Consider the following 22,200-nt stretch of genomic DNA (forward strand, 5'->3'; position numbering starts at 1 on the left):
AATGACGCATAATCATTGCGCGTCGTTCATTAGAGACGCATAACTATTATGCGTCGTTAATTAGCGACGCATAACGCTTATGCGTCTTTCTTTAGCGACGCATAATACTTATGCGTCGTTCGTTGAGTTTTAAACCGGGCAGAAGGCAGAATCAGCTAGAAACGAAAGAGCAGAAGCAGGGGACGAAACCAAACGCGACGCAATCAAGCGATTTCCGACGAATCCGAGCAAAATCCGGCGAATTACCACCATTTTGCAACCATATTCCGGTAATTGTTCTTCAATTTGGCTAAATACATCATTTAATGTTTAATTTGGGCAGGTTTTCCGTAATTTAGTAAAAGTAGAGTTTTTGATTAAATTGATGGATTTTTGGTATTTTTGTGTTGTTTTGTAGCATATAACTAGGGATTATGATGAAATTATGGGTTATGATGAAATTGATGGAATTTTTGGTCGACTTTCCGTAATTTGTGTATTTCATATGGATTTAATTTAGCAAAATTAGGGTTTATGATGAAATTGTTGGATTTGTTGGTCGATTTTCCGTAATTTGGGTATTTCATATGCATATAATTGAATGGGTAAAAGCAATTGATTAAGTTTTTGTAATTGTGCCCCTTTTGGTGGGCGATTTTATGTAATTTGGGTATTTCATATGCATATATTGTGCCCCTAAGTTGCAATTTAGTTAGCTTGTTGATTGTTGAGTTGTTATGAAAAACATTGAAGCATGGGTGAATGTTTTGAAGTAGATGGCATCTGCAAGTTCCGAACAACAGTTATGCTATGGACCTGAGGATCCATCAGTACTGTTTCATCAGAACGAACACATTTCAAGCTCCTTGTTGGCGAATGGCACAGAAAATGTGTTGAGAAGTCGTAGGACGGAGAGTAAGGTGTGGGCATTGCCTATACATGAAAATGTGATGTATTGGCTAGGTGTATGGGGGTTCAGAGGCGTGGTTGAATGTGGAAGACCGATGAGGATGGACAATGAGCTAATAACTGCCTTGATCGAGCGCTGGAGGCCTGCGACACACTGTTTCCACCTTCCAGTTGGGGAAGTTACTGTTACCTTAAAGGATGTGCAAAGCCTGTGGGGTTTGAGAGCAGACGGTCGTGCTTTCACTGGCCGTGACTACCCTGTTGGATTTGAAGATTGGTCCAGCAAGTGTAGAGATTTGTTGGGATGGATACCTGACTCAGAAACCGAAACGAAGCATGGTGGTTTGTTGATGACGTCTCTGATCCACCAAGCGACGATGCCGTTGGGTGATGGGCTGCCTGTGTATGCATACATTCAAAGAGCACGTATACATGCTCTGATCCTGTTAGGGGGGCTTATTTTACCGGACACCACAGGGTGCAAGGTCCCCTTTATGTGGTTAAATGCCTTAGACGATCCGGAAGATGTGGCTAATATCAGTTGGGGTAGTGCTGCTTTAGCATACCTGTATCATTATTTGTGCGAGGCTTCTGTAGGCAGACAGAGAAGAGATGTGGGTGGACCTATGGTTCTCTTGCAGCTGTGGGCCTGGGAAAGAATGCCTACATTGAGGCCAGCCTTCTTGATATCGCCTATGCACACGCCTTATACCCCGTGCGGAGCCAAGTAATGTTTTTGTTTAAATTAACTCACATAATTATGTGTTTTGTTGATAACTTTTGACATTAATATTATGTATAGGTGGCACGGAGTTACTGAAATTGGAAATGCTCCCCGACATTCAGTAGCTCATTATCGTGATCAGTTATCACTGATCCGTCCTGGCCAGGTGAAATTTATTTGTGTTGTCTTAATTAATGAATTTACTTACTATAGTATGAAATTAATTGTGTTTTTATTTTATTTGTTTGTAGTTTCTGTGGACACCCTATGCAGACTGTATCCTCCCTGAGTACTGCATTGATTCGACTGCATCCTACTTGTGCGATACTTATTTGGTGTGCTGGTCATTTGTCGAGGCACACGAGGCTGGACGCGTTTCCCGACAATTTAACCGCTACCAGCGTATTCCTCAGTACTGTGATAGGATGCTACATAGCTCCGGCCATTTGAGTAAAAGTCATCGCCATGGGATGAAGGGCGCTGATTGGGCTAAGGTACATAAGTTCTTCATTGATGAATGGACTTGCGCCACGACAGGTTCCAAGCAACTTTTGACCACGCAACGACGACAATGGATGGTCGCATTAATCCGGGCTATATGGCGTGGTACAATAGGATCACCGTGTCGTACCTAGTTCAACCTGGGACACAGTCAACTGAAGGGATGAACGAGGCATCCTCTTCTAATTTATTGGCGGTATGTGATGTTTTTGTATATAAAAATGTCTTTAGTTTAAAGTTTGTATTGTTCCACGTGGTATGATGTCATTTGTATTTTTGTTATCTAGGTTGAGACCCTTCAGGGGATATGGCATTTGACCTCTGAGCATGACACAGACCCTCGGTTAAGGCAGATTCGAGAAATGGCTGCTTCGGCACTTCGTGCGATGAACCATGCTGATGCGATGGAGTATCCATCTTCTCAACGGAAAAATGTGGTCGTGCCGCCACGCCCACCAACGTCTCTTCGTCATGGACTGCCGGGTGTCCGGACGGGTGGGCACGGGATTACACGACAGCATAGGTTGGCGCAGCAGCAGCAACCGCAACCTGAGTATGCGGTACCAGAGCCTTTGAGTCCGGAGTACGATCCCCCAGGATGGTCTCAGTTGAGTGGTGCAAGCATTGAGCCCTCGCAATGGGGAGCACGCGCGTCATGTGATTCATTCTTTGGCGGTGTGTCTGATTGGGATGCATCTCAACAAGGACGTGATACGTACTTTCAGAATTATCAATATATGGATCCTGTGGGGGAAGAAGAGGGTCACGAAGAAGAGGGTCCGGAAGAAGAGGGTCCGGAAGAAGAGGGCGGGGAAGAAGAGGGCGGGGAGGAACATGACGAAGTAATATTCCGACCACCGACCGCGGGATCCTCACGATCATCAAGTACGATTGGGCGGGCTGTGCAGAATGTATTCAGGGGCTTTTCAACAAGGAAGAACAAAGGGAAGGCTCCGACAAAGTTCACGTCTCCATCTAGATAGATTTCGGTCATATGTTGGTATTTGTGTCTATTGAAACAGGTTGTGGTCGTAAGTTGATTTTTGAACATTTTTTATGTGATGAAAAATAGGATAAAGCTCTATGTTTTCTATGGTGGAACAAATATAAACGAATACCAACATATGACCGAGCGAAGTATTATGATTTTGATAAAACAGTATTTTGATTTTGATATAAAATTCGGTTACAAATATAAACAAATACCAAATATAAACCGTATTATGATTTTGATAAAAAATTTTGAAACATAAAATCGCCCGACCGGACGCGTTTTAGGAACGTAAAATCGCCCGACCGGGCGAAGTTTCTGGACTCAACAGTGCTTAACGACATTGCTTTGGTGACGCATAACTATTATGCGTCGTTACTTGGTGACGCATAACACTTATGCGTCGTTCTTTGGTGACGCATAAGTCATATAGTGCTCGACGTCTTCTGGCAAATTTACGTTCCTGAGAACTGACCCCCAACTTCCATATAATGGCCTTCACATTGTGGCCCTTGTGCTTCTTCAACACATTTGCCCTCACATGAAGCAAACAAAATTTGTGGTGTATCTGCGGGGCCCTAGTCATGATTTCAGACTCCATTGCATTCAAGAGTCCTTTATGCCTATCTGATATAATGCACACCTCCCTCTCGTATTTCACTACATGAGTTCTGACATGATCCAAAAACCACGACCAACTGTCATTGGTTTCTTCATCCACCACAGCATATGCAATAGGCAAGCATGTCTTGTTAGCATCAAAACCACAAGCAACAAGCAACTTACCTTTAAATCTTCCTCGGAGGTGAGTCCCGTCCACCGTTAACACCGGTGCGGCCTTCTGGAACGCATGTATTGCAGGCCCAAATGCCCAGAAAATATAGTTGAACACCATTGTACGCCTCTGACTCAACAGATCGTTATGCTTCCACTCAACAATTGTGCCCATATTCTGTGACTGGAGTTCAAACATGTAGCTTGGCAACTGCCTAAACGATTCCTCCCATCCACCGTATACAAACTCTATAGCCTTTCTCTTTGCATACCACGCCTTCTTATAACTGATTAACACACCAAATCTGTCTTGAATATCAGCTATTATTGAGAAGACCTTGAAATCGGCACATTGTCGCACATGATGTCGAATCAACAGAGCTATCATTGGGGATGAAAAGTTAGCATGATCTCTATTAGCACGATGGCCTATACAGGTATGTCGATTCTTCCACTTCCTAACTTCCCACATATCGTCATGCGACCTTTGTGTAACTGAAACCTACCACTTACATTCCCTCGCCTTTTCAGCGTCGGTGGTGCTGATGATGCCTGCCCCTGTTACTGTCGTTCCTGCTGGAAATTTGCATACAGCATGCCACCTTCTTAATTTACTCTCGACAACCTTAAACTGTTTTTCATTCCACAAACTCCACATAGTTATAGCAGTCTTCACGTGTAGCTTGGAATCAAATTTTGTTCCCAACACAATCCGATGCGGCTCATTCTCATTCCAATACAAAAGGCTGTGTTCATTACCACCCACATCATCCGATACTCCAGAAGGACGACTTGGTAATTCACGAAAGAATCTAAACCCAATAGGATTGTATTCCGGAAGTGGTTGTTCACCTTGCATAACAGGTTTACATGGTACTATCTCATCATCAGAACTAGCACCGACATCATCAGCACCATCACCATCACTGAGATCGGGGTCTGGCTCTGTCTCGGATAGTGGCCTTGGCTCATCAAGATCATCTGCATCATCTACCTCATCATTCAATCCAACACCAACATCAGCAACATCTACAACATCTACAACATCTCTCTTCTCATTCATTTGGTCCACCCTCGCAGATGATCCAATACCACAGTCAAAACTCATTTGTTCAAACCTCGCAGATGCTCCAATACCATAATCAACAACTGGTGGGATTTCTGCACTCCTCACCGGTGAATACTCAACAAATAATTCAATACACCCACTTGAATTTTGAGCATTGTTGAACATAAACATTACACTATCATCATTGCGAATCACAGAACATGTATAACTCATACCGGAACCATAGACTATACATTGTCTCCATAATAATTCAATTGTGTGTTGGTTCATATCTATTCCCATCGCATCACAGATCATTGCTACCAACTCATAATAGGAAACACCTGAATTTAATATGATGGAGCTCCTCGCACGAGGTGGGTCATAACCAATACCCATATGTGGTAGTTGAACTACTCTACCACCCCAATACAAACTCACAAATACTTGCATGATTTCTGCATCAAAAACATATAAAACAACGACAATTATGGACATTTTCCTACAAGCCCTAATTTGTATAAATTGGGTAAAACTAACAAATGAAAGCACAATAAACATGAATAATGATGAATGTAGCTAAATTGATGAACAAATTACCGGATCTTATGGAGAAATCGCCGGAAATCGCCGAGAGAGGAAATGAAAGTGTGTGAAGGTGCGTTCTGTGATCTGCGTCTGCCTGGAGGGAGTTAAAAGCCGCCTTAACGACGCATAACCATTGTGCGTCGTTCAAGATCGACGCACAACCTTATGCGTCGTTAAGCGACGCATAATCCTTGTGCGTCTTTAATTAACGACGCATAAGAGTTGTGCGTTTCATTAAGAACGACGCACAACCATTATGCGTCACTCCCTCAATTAGAATGAATCTATTCTTCTTCATTAAATTGGAATTCCATTAGATTCTTAGCACACAAGAAGAAAGAGCTCCACAAATGTTCGATTACACATTGCGATTTTGGCATAGATACAAGATATCAATTTGATAGTCGATACGCAATGATTTCGCCTCACATAAGTTAAAAAAATAATACTAACCACATTCCAAAACTCACCACCTATACACATTTATGGTGGCTGTGGATTCTGATTTTATCATTGTATAAAAAAATACAATTCTTATTTACTAGCATTACTATATACATACAGGCTCGGAATCCCCAACTAGAAAAGATTGAACGTTATTATAACTAATTATCATGCTTGGTTGAAAATTAATTGTCACCAAAGTGACAGCAAACTTTATTGTCACTCAACCGTTAAGGCAGCCCAGCCCATCAATTAGTAGGAGTACAACAATTTTCGTTAGTGTTAAATTAATTAATTAATTACCCCAAATTTAATTAATCACAACTGAAAAACCATAAAACAGAGTCGAGCCGATGATGATTGATGCACCGCTCTCCATCTCTCTGCAGATAGCGACGTCCCTTTTCAAAAAGCCCTCCCTCTGTAGAATTGTCGCCTCCATCCCCACCCGATTCAACATTCTCTCCGTTGATGTTCGATTGGAAGAATCAGGGAATGGAATCGCCCGATACAACACCGAAATCCAGTTTTTCTTCCTACTTCAATCGGTCGCTGACGCTCAGTTCATCTTCAGACCTAGCCGCCACCACCACAAAGCCGCTCTACAACCTCTACACGCGGGGCGGCTCGATCAAGAGCCTCTACAGCTCCCCGTTCGGTTCGATGGTCTCCGCCGGGAACTCACTCAAGGGCAAAGTCAGGAAATTGTGCTCGATTTTCGAATCCCCCAAACAGGCCCCAACCCCAATAAAACCGTCAAAATTGCTCCCCGCAGCGCTGGATTCCCCCAAATCCGTCACCGATGATTCCCCGTTCCGGCTCCCCGGCACGGAGGAGCGGGTGGTAATCTACCACACCAGTCTCCGAGGCGTCCGCAAAACGTTCCAGGATTGCCACAGCATACGCATGATTTTCCGAGGGTTTCGCGTGAGCATCGACGAGCGGGATATATCGATGGACGTGGCGTATAGGAAGGAATTGCAGAGGGTTTTGGGGGAGAAGCACATCAGCCTGCCGCAGGTGTTCATCAAGGGCAAGTACGTCGGCTGCGCCGACGTGATACGGCAGCTGCTTGAGGCGGGGGAGCTGGTCTGGCTGATCAAGGGGCTGCCGCTGCGGCCGACGAATCCGTGCGAGGGCTGCGACGACATGAGGTTCGCTCCGTGCGGCAGGTGCAACGGGAGTCGGAAGGTGTTCGACGAGGAGGAGCGGAAGAGGTGCACCGAGTGCAACGAGAACGGCTTGGTCCGTTGCCCGCTCTGCTGCTGCTGAGGTTTTTTGTGATTGTGATGAATCATGCATAACTCATTGCTTATGAGATTAGATTTGGTAGCTCTGTATATACAGATTAGTTGTAGCTATATAATGTAACTATATACTCGTATTCATCAATAATGCAGACGGAGGATCTCTCTTTGCCTTTTGTTTCAACATTTCCTGCTGTATATTCATATCCTCTTTTATGATTGTTGCTGCTTTTAACCAATATTTATAGCCTTCTTGGCAAATCTAGTCATGAAATGTTTATATCAACTGGAATATAAATATTGGATGCAATTCATTTGCAGCTCTACATTGTTCCAAGTTTTTATAACACATAACATACACAAAATTTCTGAGATTAATTCTCTATTAACAGACGAAGCAAAAGGGCTGAGAAATGTATAGGAACGCAATGTTACGTAAGTTGACAAACTAGCTAATAAGCTACATTGTCTCTTCTCGATATGCAGCCAGCAGCTATTGTGTGAGAGGCATGCATTCAAGCTCAATCTCCAAGATTCCCCTCTCAACGTTCTGCAACCTAATAGCGATTTCCTGTTTCACCTTACCGTCTTCTAAGATGATGGCACCGTCTCTTACGAGGGTGTTCTCCTCCTTGCTTGCTTTCCAGTTCCCTAGCTCCATCGGCTCACTAATGGACGTGTACTCTGTAGCTTTTGCAGCAGAGAAAAGTGGTTGAATATCAATCTCCGCGCTTCCCATGAAGTCGTCTGTTGAGAAGGTATCCTTGTCGTATACTAGCTGCAAATAAATCATTCAATACATCTACAACTACAAATGGTTTTGTGAAACAAGGAGTCTGATTCTGTTTGATGCAAATTTTACCAATTTAAGGGGAGGAATATCTTCTGGGATTGACAACATTAGTTTTTCATTCCATACAGGGTTGAGGTTATTTTTTATGACTCGTGTCTTCATAGACTGCAGCCCAGGGAGAAGCCTTGTAGTTGTTAGAAGCAGCATAATCAATCCAACTTCAGTTGAAGATCATGTAAGGAGAAGAGAAGAATGGTTTACTTGATTTCCAAGATTGAGGATGACATACGGGTCACTAGAAACCATATCTCGGACAGCTAGGTCAGTGCCTCTGACGATGTTAACATTAATCAATCCTACGAATTCAACCATGCCTGCCTATCGAAAGTAAGAGAACAAGGTAAAGATTATGCATCTCGCAGAACAAAGACTTTGACATAAATATTTATAAGATAATAAAAAAACAAACTTTAAGGACATGAATTTCTTTAAACTTAAGGTATTATACAGTGGTTATCCATAAACTAGTTAATACCATTGAGTTGTTTTTTTTTGCTGTCTTGTGCTCTCGTCTCCAGCTATAACGAAATGCGTTCCCCAGACCCTGCATACGTGTGGTGGTTTGTTTCTTGTTCTTCTCGGCTCCTGATTGAGAAGAACAACTTGAAGAACGGCTATGGGTTGCTGGAGTTGATGACGGAAAAGGGCAACACATCGGCAATTCACTGTTAACAAACTGTTGAAGCTCGTATTTTCTCCTGAGCATAAAAACATCTAGGTTCAGAAAATAGATATAAACACATTTTGGAGAAGAAAAAATATCTCAAACAAGGTGCTGTACTACCTTATGAAATCAGCGCGTTCCACTGCAGATGCATCTGGTTTTGGTTTGCTGTAATCTTCAGGGATGTTGGTTTCATATTTGAAGTTTACGGCATTGTTTCCTCCCATCTCAATTAAGGCATCAACTTGCTCATCTGTCCACTCATCAAGCTTCACAGACAAAACCTGTAAGGTAGGCATGAAAGATCATCCATTTATTCGCGACTTGAGAAATACAAGTATACTTATAGCTGTTTGGCTGATAGATGAGCTCCTGACCTTTGTTATATGCACTCCAAGGCTTCTATGTACACCAGAGCACTTTATACATATGAATGCTCCAATGGTCAAAGATCTGATCGTAACAAACGGAACTATAAGTCGCAATATATTGTAGAGAGATGTCATAAAACATCTATAGATACAAAGTTTGATAGACCTATCTATACCATCTTCAAACTAGCTCAACATAATGGGATTTTCCGCCTAAGTGTGATTGAGAAGCGATAAAAGAGATAACACTGAGACTTACACCCATTTTGGATCTGCAGTTCCACAATCGGCACAAAAATCATTGCCAGCTTCAGTTAATATATTCTGCAGCCTCTTTCTCGCACCTGTTCGCACCAAAAAAAAGTAAAATGCCTGTAAGGTACTATTACAGCTTTCTTGCGCGTAAAATATCAATTTGAATCAACAAATTCTGTCGTACGTAAAGGATATCAGAGTATAAGAATCCGTGTTAAAGAGACCTCAACAGCAGAAATAGAGTAATCCATTATCTTAGTCTAATTTGCACTACTGTTGGGAGAAATTTTACCAAGTACGAATCCTAACATCAAAACTGTATCATCAAAATATACTGAAATAGTAATGTTGCTTTAAGATAAAGATGATTGTTACAAATGATTGGAAGGTGTTTTTGTTGACAGGCAAAATTATCTATCATCGACAGGATTTTACAAGCATATGATTTGGTCCAAAGTGGCAGCAAACTTGATTTCTCAGTTCAATGTTCAAATAATCAGTTTGCGTATTTGAGGTAATAAGTAGCTCGGAATGCCCTTGCAGTGCCGGTTGTATATACGCGATCGTCTTAGTTTTATCAATCGTGAAACAATACTATTTCCCGTTTTTAACTCCACTGCGCATTTGGCATCACAAGTGCAATAGCAACACAAATCATTACAGGACCTAAATAAGACCTCAATTCACTTACAGGTAGAAGGTTGTTGTGATTTCCTCGGGCTGTCCTCCCAGGTTTCCAACTTAAGAAGGTCATAAAGACAAGAACCTGCAACTGATTTTCAGAAAACTCATATTGCCAACATAATAATTTGCATAAGAATCAGACTGAATGTGTTATGTGGAGTTTCAACATGTTGTACAAAAGTCTAGAAAAGTTCCACAATTAGATTTGTGAATGTGGTAGAGACAAAGGCCACTAAGTAATGCTCCAAATGATCTCTAGACTAGTACAAAATAAATCCATTCACAGAAATGAGCTCTAGACTGGTAAAAAATTATTGCCCAGAAACACCAAAATGAATAAATATTTTCTGATTGAAATTCCAATGTGTACCAAGGACAAAATCCATTGATTACCTGAAACGGTTTCAGTTTCAGATTCGTCATTCTCTAGTTCAACAGACATTTGGGAATTTGAAACCCAAAGCACGAAATCACAACGAAAAAACCATTTTGCTGCTTTTCTTCTGCATTGGCAACACCGAAAAAAATCAATATGACATAACAATTTGCAATAATTAAGAAATTCATACAGTTAATTGAGGTCGTTGGTGATGATTAAATCATTGGACACACGTTCACCACAAGAAGTAGTTGCATGGAATTAAATACAGCCAAGTTGGTAGGGGCCAAATGATTTGTGCCGATGAACAACAGATATTCAGGATTAAAAAAAATAAAATAAAATCGGAGAGGGGAATAATCAAAATTGGATTTGGATTAGTGTGAATGGTGAAAGCAGAAAATCGCAGGCAGAAAGTGAAGGGTGGTGGATAATGCTTTATTGATGGTGGTTGACATCAACCATAGCTTCAACCTTTTTCTTTCCATCGCAAAATATAAGTGCGTGATTTTAAAGCGTGATTTGTTATTCATTACACATAATTTCTCAAATACGTGTCTTTGACTTTAGTATTGACATAATATTCTCAGATTTTTCAAACAAAATATGCAGTGGATGTTATTTGTAAAATATTATGGATGTTACTATGCTTCAAATCTATGTTTCATTATTAATACTACCTCCGACTGGCGACTGCTCCGTCTTCGAAAGTGGTGTTTGAGATGAAAGAGCAGGAGCTTGAAGTAGGAAGGCAAGAGATGAGACGGTTGTATGCAGATGAGCTTCGAGTAAGAACTGGAGAATTGGTTATGAAGGAGAGTACAATCTTTCATCTGATGGAAATATTGAAAAAGAGGGGGCAGAGGAAGATTTGTGTGTTTAACCCAGGAGGATACGTTATTTGGTATGTCGTGGTTCCACGTTGAGGGCAAGGTGAATTTTAACTGTGGGGAGTTGATACGAGTATATCTACAAGATATTCTCATATCTCTTTTATTTAATATATTATTATTTAGCATATCTTTCCTATTTCTTGATCATTAAGTTAGGTTATTAGGGAGTATTATAAATATGGGTCTTTGTTATCTTTTGAAGGAATCATGAAAGAAATATAATTATCTTTATTGTTCCGTCTTTTATTTTTCCGTACTTTACTTTTCCGCAAGTTCATCTCGCCAAACCCTAATTGGCCGAGAACCCTAGGCTACTCGACGGGAGGAGCCCGCGAACGAACCTAACCCTTCTCCGACGACTTCGCGTTGCCGGAACCGATACGAGTACCCTCGTATCATAATATGTGGGAGAAACATAATATTATTTCCTGATATCCGGTAAAACATAGAGTGCCATCACCTTAATACTAATGGTATATGGTGTAGGTACATGAAGAGCATACCATAAAAACTCCCAAAAAAGACTAACAAATGGAACCTAACTAATTAAGTGACCGCTGGCTCAAGCATCGACAAGTATATGACTTAATATATTTCATGCTTTATTCTAATAGGCCCCCTCAAGATGGACTATAAACAGTTGTGAAGTCCATCTTGGACAGCAAATCTGGAACGGAGAAGCAACCAAGGGCTTAGTGAAGATATCTGCAAGCTGTAGAGTGTTGCTAACATGGACTGTTCTGATCACACCCTCAAGTATCTTGTCCTGAACTGTATGACAATCAACCTCTATATGCTTAGTAAGTTCATGGAAAACAGGGTTGGAACTAATATGAACTGCCGCCTGACTATCACAATATAGAGGAACTGACTTGGTCACATCTAATCCAAAATCCTTGAGTAAGGCAACAATCCAAACCACTTCACAACAAGCAAGGGCCATCGCTCTATATTCTGCCTCCGCTGAAGATCTAGAGACTGTATGTTGCTTTTTTGAACGCCAAGAAATCAGAGAAGTGCCAAGGAATAAGCAAAAACCAGAGATTGATCTTCTTGTATCAGGGCAAGCTGCCCAATCCGCATCCGAAAAGATGCTCAAATGAGGATCTGCCTTAGCAGAGTAGAAAAGACCGTGGCCCAAAGTACCTTTCAGATATCTTAGAACTCTCTTACCGGAAAGCATGTGCTATGAGCATGGTTTTGATAGAAATTGACTAAGCTTGTTTACAACAAAGGTGATGTCAGGCCGTGTGATACAAAGATACACAAGGCGGCCTATCAATCTTCTATAAGGAGTGGGGTCTAGAAGTGGATCCCTGCATCTTGATGTAGAGACTTAGTAGAACCATAGGTGTAGAAGATGGCTTGCAGCCAAGTAGACCAGCATCTGAGACCAAATCCAAGGCATATTTGTGCTGAGAAAGAAACAAACCAGATTGGTTTCTAGCAATCTCAATCCCAAGAAAATATTTAGGGGTGCCCAAATCTTTGAGCTTGAAGTGAGCTTGTAGAAAAATCTTGAACTCAGTAATCAGATCATCCTCACTACTAGCCACCAAAATGTCATCAACATAGATAACCACTCCAAAGAACCTTCCATCAGCTGAATATTTATAAAAATATGAATGGTCAGAAGCAGATTGTATCAGACCAAAACAAACCAAAATCTGAGAGAACTTTAGGTACCACTGTCTTGAAGCCTGCTTAAGTCCATATAAAGACTTCTTGGGTTTACAAACCAGCTGACCAGATCCAACTGGTAGATTTTCAATAACCAAACCAGGTGGCAGAGTCATGTATATCTCCTCCTCTAGATCACCATATAAAAAGGCATTGTTGATGTCAAGATGAGATAATTTCCAACCTTTTATAGCTGCCAATGCTAACATTAATTTCACTGTGGTGAGTTTTGCAACAGGTGAGAATGTATCATGAAAATCAACCCCAGCTTGTTGAGTGAAGCCCTTAGCCACCAAACGAGCTTTATACCTTTCTATAGTAGCATCAGCCTTGAACTTAATCTTGTAAACCCATTTACAAGATATAGGAATCTTTCCAGGAGGTAGAAACGTGATCAACCATGTATCAATCCTTATCAGAGCCTGCAGTTCATCTTGCATAGCCAACACCCACTCAGGATGTTGTGCTGTTTTTTTATAGGTGGATGGTTCGGTAAGAATTGAAAGGAGAATGATGAATCTGAGATAAGGTTGTGACAGCTTGGCTAAAGAAAAATAGTCAGAGATTGAGTATTTTGAGGTGGAAGTTACTGAATTACAAATGTAATCAGAAAGGTGTGTAGGAGTGTGTATAGTTCTTCCAGATTTTGACTGATATGAAGTAGAGGCGAAATCTGGAGTATGGGAAGTATTTTGAGGAATGACAGTATGGTCATTATGAGAGGAAGATGTATCTGGATGATGAGAAATATCAGTAGGAAAATGAGAAGGTGACTGATGTGCAAGAGGAAATTCTGACTCATGAAAGCTCAAATTTCTACTGATAAAAATGTCATGTGTGTCCAGGTTCATGACTTTGTACCCTTTATAACCTGGAGGATAACCAAGAAACAAGCATTTTACAGCTCTTGGAGATAACTTATGCTTGCTTTTATCTAATGTGGAAGCAAAGCAAAGACACCCAAACACTTTTAGATTGGAGTAAGTGGGATTCTTATTGAAAAGAACTTGGAATGGAGTCAAATTGTCTGGAAGCACAAAAGATGGAGTTCTATTTATGAGGAAAGAAGCAGTGAGTATACATTCCCTCCAAAACTCAACAGAGAGATGTGACTGAAACGTTAGGCTTCTGGCTACATTGAGAATGTGCTGGTGTTTTCTCTCCACGCTTGCATTTTGTTGTGGTTTTTCTACACAAGAATGTTGAGTGACAGTCCCATAAGATGAGAGTAAAGAGGTGAGATTAAACTCTGGGGCATTATCACTACGCATGACCTTGATTTTCTTAGAGAACTGAGTGTGAATAGTTGAGAAAAATTGTGTCATGACTGTATGGACCTCTGATTATTGTGTGAGGAGAAAAGTCCAGACAAAACGTGAGAAGTCATCTAAAATGGTTAAGAAATATCTGAATCCATCATGTGTAGGAGTGGAAAAAGGCCCCCATACATCACAATGGATCAAATAAAAAATAGCAGATGACTTGAATTTAGAAACTGGAAAAGGAAGCTTCTTCTGTTTTGCTAGAGGACATATCTGGCAATTTGTGAGCTGAGTGTTTGTAGGAGATAAAAATTTAGACAAAACTTTGAGTTTATTCAGAGAAGGATGGCCCAAACGTTGGTGCCAAACATCAAGACTTACAACGGAGTTAACAGAAACAACATGAGAAACAACATTATTATGAGAAGTAGAGGAAAAATTGCTTACTGCATTACTTGGTGAATCAGGGAACTCAAAGATGTATAAGTTGCCAACACGGTTACCCCTCCCAATCACATTCCCCAGCATAGCTTCCTGAATTTGGAAGCTATTTTGAGTAAATAAAACAGTGCAAGAAGTGTATTGAGTGAGAGCACTAACAGGTATTAGGTTAAACGAGAAGGATGGCACATGAAGAAATGAAGAGAGGGTGATGAGAGAAGTGAGCTAGACAGTACCTACGTGAGTAACAGGAGCAGTATGGCCATTTGGGAGGTTGACAGATGCATTAGCTATTGGAGAGGCAGAGGAAAAAAGAGATTGATCAAAGCACACATGGTGAGTTGCCCCTGTATCTAAAATCCAGGTAGATGATCTATAGCATGAAGATGAAAAAGAATTTATGTAGGGTGAGAAGAAAACTTTACCAGAAAAATTGTTCAATGGCTGAGAGTGACTAGCAGAGGTGGAGTTGCTATCTGTAGAAGTGGAGTTATGGAGGTGTTGGCTCTGCAAAAAAATGATAAGTTGTTGATACTGATCAATACTTGGGAGATTCACAGCAGCAGATGCAGCAGATGAAGACAAGGGCAAAGGAGAAGCATATACTATCTCCTCTACAAAATTAACAAATCTATGCTGATTAGAGGCTGCATTTCCAGAATAAGCAGCAGATTGAGGTGCCTTTCCTCTGCCTTTGCCAAAATCCGATGGAAAACCGTGTAGGAGAAACCATTTCTCCATCGGATGATTAGTCTTACCACAATGAGAACATTGGAATTTATTCATGCCTTGGCCATAAGAAGCAGTAGCATTAGCAGACGGCAGCTCACTAGGAACAGGAACATGAGCAGGAACAGATATAGGAGAAGAGAAGTTGGTACCATCAATGTGTCGCTGCCTTTCTCCTGAATGACAAGAGCAAAGACCTTAGATAAAGAAGGAAGGGGAACCACCGATAAAATGTGAGATCGAATTTGAGAAAAAAATGGATGTAATCCAATGAGAAATTGCATGGTGCAATCATGCTCTTGATGCTCATGCCATTGTGTAGCGCTACCACAGTTAGAACTGTTGGCAATTGAAACTAGAAAAATAACATATAACTGTCCCACATCGGTGTTAAAAGAAAACTGAAACTAGTATATAAATCTCATGGGCCACTCCTCTTATCACCAATTGGTTTTAGGATGGAACCCATGGATTTCTATCATGGTATCAGAGCGGGTCACAGATTGTGGGTTAAAATTGACTGACCCAACAATATATCTGGGCTGAAACCGAAAAAAAATGACTGACCCAGCAGTATAACTGGGCTGAAAATTTGGGCCAGTGGTCCAACCGATCGGAAAAAAATTAGGCCGATTGTCTAATCGATCATAAAAAAGTCCATTCACCTTGAAGGGTTTGAGGGAGGGTGTTGGCAATTGAAATATAAAATGAACATAAAAAATATCCCACATCGGTGTACACAAAGAGCTTAATCCACTATATAAGTCTCATGAGCCACTCCTCCTATCACCAATTGGTTTAGGATGGAACCCACGGATTTCTATCATGGTATCAGAGCGGGTCACCGACTGTGGGTCATATTTAACTGACCCAGCAGTATATCTTGGTTGAAACCGGAAAAAAATATGACCCAACAGTATAACTCGGCTGAAAATTTGGGCCAGTGGTCCAAACGATCGAAAAAAAAATTTGGGCCAGTTGTCCAATCGATCAGAAAAAGTCCAACCCCTCCAAGTTCACCTTGAAGGGTTTGAGGGAGGGTGTTGGCAATTGAAACTAGAAAAATAACATATAACTGTCCCACATCGGTGTTACAAGAAAACTGAAACTAGTATATAAATCTCATGGGCCACTCCTCCTATCACCAATTGGTTTTAGGATGGAACCCATGGATTTCTATCAAGAACGAGCACAGGTGCACCATGAGATTGGCTGAGTACTTTTGAACTCATCCCAAACGATCCTTAGATTTGTGAAGTAGCCATTGACATCAGAGGTACCTTGAGAGAGAGACATCAATTGTTGTTTCAACTGATAGATCCGAGCAAAATCACCACTAGAAAACCTATCATTCAGATCTGACCAGATTGAATAAGCATCATCGAGGTACATAACACTCGAGCATATTTCAGGAGAAACAGAATTGCGTATCTATGAGATCACCATGCTATTGCAACGAATCCATGACTGATAGAGAAGATCTTCACGACCAAGACGCAAAATCAAACCATCAACAAACGCTAGTTTATTTTTGGCAAGGAGAGCAGTGGTGAAAGATCGACTCCAAGCAGGATAATTAGAACCATTGAGCTGCTGCGGAACAAGGATAGCTCCTGGGCTATCACTTGGATGAAGATAGTACGGACAAGATGTGTCCTCAGCTGGTGGAGGACTACCACGATCGCCGCGATTGTTCATCGGAGATCGGGAAGAGATTGGAAAAAAGAGATAAAAGAGAAGATCAACGAAAATCAGAGATAATTCGCGGAAATATTTGCTCTGATACCATAACAAGACTAAGAATTAAGCTCCATGAAGATGGAGATCGAAGGAGAGCGAAGACATAATATGTGGGAGAAAAATAATATTATTTCCTGATATCCGGTAAAACATAGAGTACCATCACCTTAATACTAATGGTGTATGGTGTAGGTACATGAAGAGCATATAATAAAAACTCCCAAAAAAGACTAATAAATGGAACCTAACTAATTAAGTGACAGCTGGCTCCAGCATCGGCATGTATATGACTTAATATATTTCATGCTTTATTCTAATAAGAAATTAGTATTTGAAGGTTAAATGGATAGAAATAAAAAAATAAAAAGAAAAATAAAGTGTACTAGGACTAGTATAACATTTTTTTTAAAATAAAAGAATTACTCACCACAAATTAGTGATGTATGACTACAACCGAAAATTTTGTTGCACTACTAATTAGAAAATGCATGACTCTGATATGAGCATAAAGTAAAAAAATAAAAGCAGTTGCATGATTTGAAACGCAAAAAACTCACTCGTATGCCGACATTCACATGCATGTGGATGGGCATCCGCCTTCAAAACATTTGGCCCTATCAATAATTGATTCAAAAGTCTTACTTGTTTCCATAAAAGATCTCATTACTATTGTAGCTGATTCCTATTTTCCTCCTGCTACATTTTCATTTCAAAATCCCCAACTTCTAACATGGGGATAATATTAGATTGAAAACACTACGAAAACGCTATCACAAGATTCACAACATTTGATAAATATGAACCTCAATGCCGAGCACCTATGTGCTCACGAGACGCAGTACAAAAAATTGCCTTAATCTTTTGCTTTTTTTAGGACGATTTCATTTGTGTCCTTTAATTTAGTTGGGACACTAACAATAAAGACGCCTTTTGAGGCGTTTGTAGTATATTTAGAAATATAAAATAACGTCCTTAATTGCATTAAAAAATGTCTTTAATAGTTTTTTTTGTTGTAGTGTTTAATAAATTACTCAACAATAATAATGTGTTGGCAATTTCTCCCCTTGCTTATTGGTGAGAGTTTTCGGAAACGGGAATAAATACATAAATTGAGCAGGCTGTATATTTTAGCAATTAAAAAATCTCAATTAAGGAGCATAATATTCAACCAAACAATTGAAAGTGTGGAAAGTTTTCATGCAAAACTTGTTTGTAAATCTAAAACGGCGGTTGTTATGAGTAAACATTGATATCAGGTATAGTCAGTGAAATATGCAATTGATCAAACAAATTGTGTAGCAAATTATGTTGATAAGTAACAAAATATACTACTACTTGATAAGCACAAAAACAAAAGAGTTAAGGTGGTAATTAAATAAAATTACAACATAAATCATAGGCTTAAATGAGAGTTAGCATTTTCCCACATCTCTAAATGCGCTTGTAAGTGCCAATGATGCCTTTTTTCCATAGCGTGCTTAGATACAATTGAAGAGTCATAGAGTTGTTGTAACATTTTAGCATGCAGTCCCGTCCACAGTGGATCCTTCATATAGTGGATCCTTCGTATCTGAATGCAGTAATACTGCTTTAGAGCCGCTTGTTGGAATCGTGTTTGGTCAAATGACTTTGGCTAATAATAAATGTTACAAGACATTTAATTTTGTGAAATTAAATACAATAACGTCGATCTACGTTCCGAGTAGATGACCGTAGTATATTTATTTTCTCAAATCCGATTCCCGGCGAGTGAGAACTAATATATTAAAGTTGGTCACAATAAAGCTAGAAATGAGCTATGAGAAAAAATAAGGGATTAATTAACTAAATGTTAATTATCCCTCATCGGGGATGATAAACTTCTTTGATGAAGTATTCAATAAGATGAATTATTATGTGTAATAATTATCGTGAAATAAGACGGGTAACAGAGCCCACACGCGTGCACACGTGCGCCACCGCCCCCGTGAGCCGCGAGCCACGCACCGTGACCCGTGCACCGGGCGCCGTGTGCCTTGGAACTTGGTAATTAGTCTTTGAGTGGTCTTTGGGATGTTCTTTGGAGCTGGTCGTTGAGCGTGGTTCAAGCCCCGTGATAAAATGTAACCATGCATCATCACAGCCGCACATCATATGTGATCAAGATCAACGGCTGAGTTTTGAAGGCAACGGTTATTTCAGTTATTTCGGTTGAAGGCTGTTACAGCTGGGCTCACGAGCTGTTGAAGGAGAGCGTGTTTCCTCCGGAGTATAAAGGGGGATGGGAAGCGCAAGCACGCCGTTAGCATGAAGCAATCGACGCGATACAATCCATTTTCATTTCACTTGATTAGCTTTGAGAGAAAGTGAGATTAGAAGTGAGCGTGGTGTTTCTTGGAGTTGTATTCATTGTTATTGTAATCTCCGATCGTGATCAATAAAGCTATCATCTTTCTCACCCGTGGACGTAGATCGAAAGATCGAACCACGTAAAACCTTTGTGTCTTTTCTTGGAGTTCGAGTGTGTATCGAATCGGTCGCCATTCACAACAAGTGGCGCCGTCTTTGGGAAAATTCAGATCCAGATCGCAGTGATCACCTATGGCGACGACGAGATTCGAAGCGGAGAAATTCTCGGGGCATAATGATTTTGGCATGTGGCAGATCAAAATGAAGGCGCTACTGATTCAACATGGGCTTGACGAAGCCATTGCGCCGATTGATCCGAAGGGAAAGGAGAAGGAAGATCTCGACGAGAAGAGCGTTAAAAGGAAGGCTGAGATCGTCAAGAAAGCTCATAGCGCTATTGTTCTCAACCTCACTGACAAAGTGTTGCGCGAGGTTGCGAAAGAAACCATGGCACTTGGTGTGTGGACTAAGCTCGAGAGCTTGTACATGACCAAATCCCTGGCCAACCGCTTGTATATGAAGCAACGCCTCTTCTCATATAGGATTCTTGAAGATCGATCGTTTGCGGAGCAGATAGAAGACTTTAGCAAGAATCTGGATGATCTCGAGAACGTGGATGGCCCCATGAAGAATGAGGATAAGGCCATACTGCTTCTGAATGCGTTGCCCAAGTCCTATCAGCATCTCAAAGATGCTATGCTATTTGGCCGGAATGCTGAGTCTGGTATCACCTATGAGGAGGTTCAGTGTGCTCTTCGTTTGAAAGAGCTGGAGAAGAGCTCCTCTACATTGATTGAAGGTGAAAATAGTAAGGCTCTCAACGTAAAGGGTTTAAAAGGGAAGAAAAAGAAAGGAAACTTCAAGCCTCCGCAACATTAGAAACAGATTGAAGGTGTAGGGAAGGATACCCGCAGCTGCCATTATTGTAAGAAGTCGGGGCATCTCAAGAAAGATTGCTTTTTTGGAAGAAAAAGCAGAACGAGGTGACTCAACACCAGGCTGATCTGCTCTGGAAGAAGAGCCAGCACAAGTCATGAATGTTGTTGGAAAAGAAATAGAGAAGGCTTGGATCATGGACTCGGGATGCAACTTCCACATCAGTTCTTGCAGGGATTGGTTTGAGAATTATCTTGAAGCAACTGGATCAGTTATGCTCGGGAATGATCAAGTTTGTGCAGTCAAGGGAATTGGAAATGTAAGACTCAAGACAAGCACTGGAGTGGTCAAGATCATCACACAAGTGAGGTACATCCCAAGCATTAAAAGAAATCTCATATAAGTTGGCATTCTAGAATCACAAGGGTTCAAGATAATCTCTTGAGAATGGGCAAATGGTGGTCTCCAAGGATGGTATTGATGTGATGAGGGCTAGGAGAAAGAATAGCCTATACTATTGGAGGCTGAGACCATAGTTGGATCACTGAATATTGCAGAGAAGGCTGATGCTGAGAGATGGCACAAAAGGCTCGGGCATATTGGGGAAACTGAGCTTGCTGATCTAATCAGAAAAGGAGTGATCCAAGTAAGTGATTCTTCAAGACCAAATATATGTGAGCACTGTGTCTTAGGGAAAAGCAAGAAGCTACCATTCGAAGCCGGCACACACTCTTCCACACAGATTCTGGACTATGCTCATGCAGATTTATGGGGACCAGCCACTCCTTTGACTCTAGGTGGAGGAAAGTACTTCCTCTCCATTATTGATGACTATTCTAGGAAGGTGAGGGTCTTCATATTGAAGGAGAAGTCACAAGCATTTGAGAAATTCAGAGAATGGATCAAAGAAACGAAGCTCAAAACTGGAAAAGTATTGAAGTGCCTGCGCACTGATAATGGGCTGGAGTTCTTGTCCACAGAATTTGAGACCTTCTGCAAAGATAATGGTATAAGCAGGCATAGGACCGTGCCAGCCAACCCGCAGCAGAATGGGGTGGCTGAGAGGATGAATATGAGCCTATTGGAGAGGGTAAGGTGCATGCTTTTGTCATCTGGTCTGCCTAAGAATTTCTGGGGAGAGGCAGTCTCCACAGCTGCCGTCTTGATTAATAACTCACCTTCATCAGCAATAGGGAATGAAATACCAAATGTCAGGTGGTATGGAATGGATAACAACTACAGAACATTGAAGGTTTTTGGCTGTAGGGCTTATGCCCATGTCAAACAAGGCAAGCTCAATCCTAGGGCTCTAAAATGTGTATTGGTGGGATATCAACATGGAGTGAATGGGTATAGGCTATGGTGCACAGAGAAAGGAAACCAGAAGATCATCATCAGTAGGGATGCGATTTTTGATGAAGAGAATATGCCTTTTCTTGTTACTGATGTCTCTGCAGACACTGGTCAGACGGCTACTGCTATTGATTTTACTGAGCCAGGGGATGTTGAGCAAATTCCTAATGGAGGTGGAGCTATTGATATGGATCCAAGTATTGGAGAAGATGGGAGGTCAGATGGAGGTGGAGCTGATGAGTCAGGAAATTCTGGACCCCAAGTTGCTGACCCAGAGACAACATCACAGAACACTGATGGATATAGGCTGGCTAGAGATAGAGTTAGAAGGGATATCAGGAAGCCAACCGGGTTCAATGACTATGAAATGAGATTCTTTGCATTGTGTGTGGCTGAGATCATTGAGCATGCTGAGCCTTCAAGCTGT

The 22,200-nt window shown here is 41.0% G+C and overlaps 2 protein-coding genes across 6 annotated transcripts; one reads left to right on the plus strand and one right to left on the minus strand.

Moving 5' to 3' along the window:
* The first annotated feature begins 6,301 nt into the window (after positions 1-6,301).
* On the plus strand, positions 6,302-7,389 carry LOC121805532 (uncharacterized protein At5g39865-like). The gene has a single exon (XM_042205427.1). The coding sequence runs from the start codon at positions 6,430-6,432 to the stop codon at positions 7,228-7,230; it is 801 nt and encodes a 266-aa protein (XP_042061361.1). The 5' UTR covers positions 6,302-6,429; the 3' UTR covers positions 7,231-7,389.
* Positions 7,390-7,481: 92 nt separating this feature from the next.
* LOC121805531 (probable ADP-ribosylation factor GTPase-activating protein AGD11) lies at positions 7,482-11,283 on the minus strand. 5 transcript variants are annotated; one of them, XM_042205426.1, is made up of 10 exons: positions 11,092-11,283; positions 10,426-10,535; positions 10,040-10,114; positions 9,353-9,437; positions 9,100-9,175; positions 8,843-9,006; positions 8,534-8,756; positions 8,260-8,376; positions 8,068-8,163; positions 7,482-7,983 (listed from the first exon to the last, which is right to left on the minus strand). In XM_042205426.1, exons 2-10 carry the CDS (start codon positions 10,472-10,474, stop codon positions 7,699-7,701), a joined length of 1,170 nt encoding a protein of 389 aa, XP_042061360.1. In that variant the 5' UTR covers positions 10,475-10,535; positions 11,092-11,283; the 3' UTR covers positions 7,482-7,698. The 5 variants fall into 5 exon arrangements, with proteins under 5 accessions (XP_042061360.1, XP_042061357.1, XP_042061358.1 ...); XM_042205423.1 differs by having other exon boundaries at positions 10,040-10,120; XM_042205424.1 differs by lacking the exon at positions 11,092-11,283 and adding an exon at positions 10,645-10,896 and having other exon boundaries at positions 10,040-10,120.
* Positions 11,284-22,200: the final 10,917 nt, after the last annotated feature.

This window comes from Salvia splendens, chromosome 5 (genome assembly GCF_004379255.2).
Source record: "Salvia splendens isolate huo1 chromosome 5, SspV2, whole genome shotgun sequence".
Classification (NCBI taxonomy): domain Eukaryota; kingdom Viridiplantae; phylum Streptophyta; class Magnoliopsida; order Lamiales; family Lamiaceae; genus Salvia; species Salvia splendens.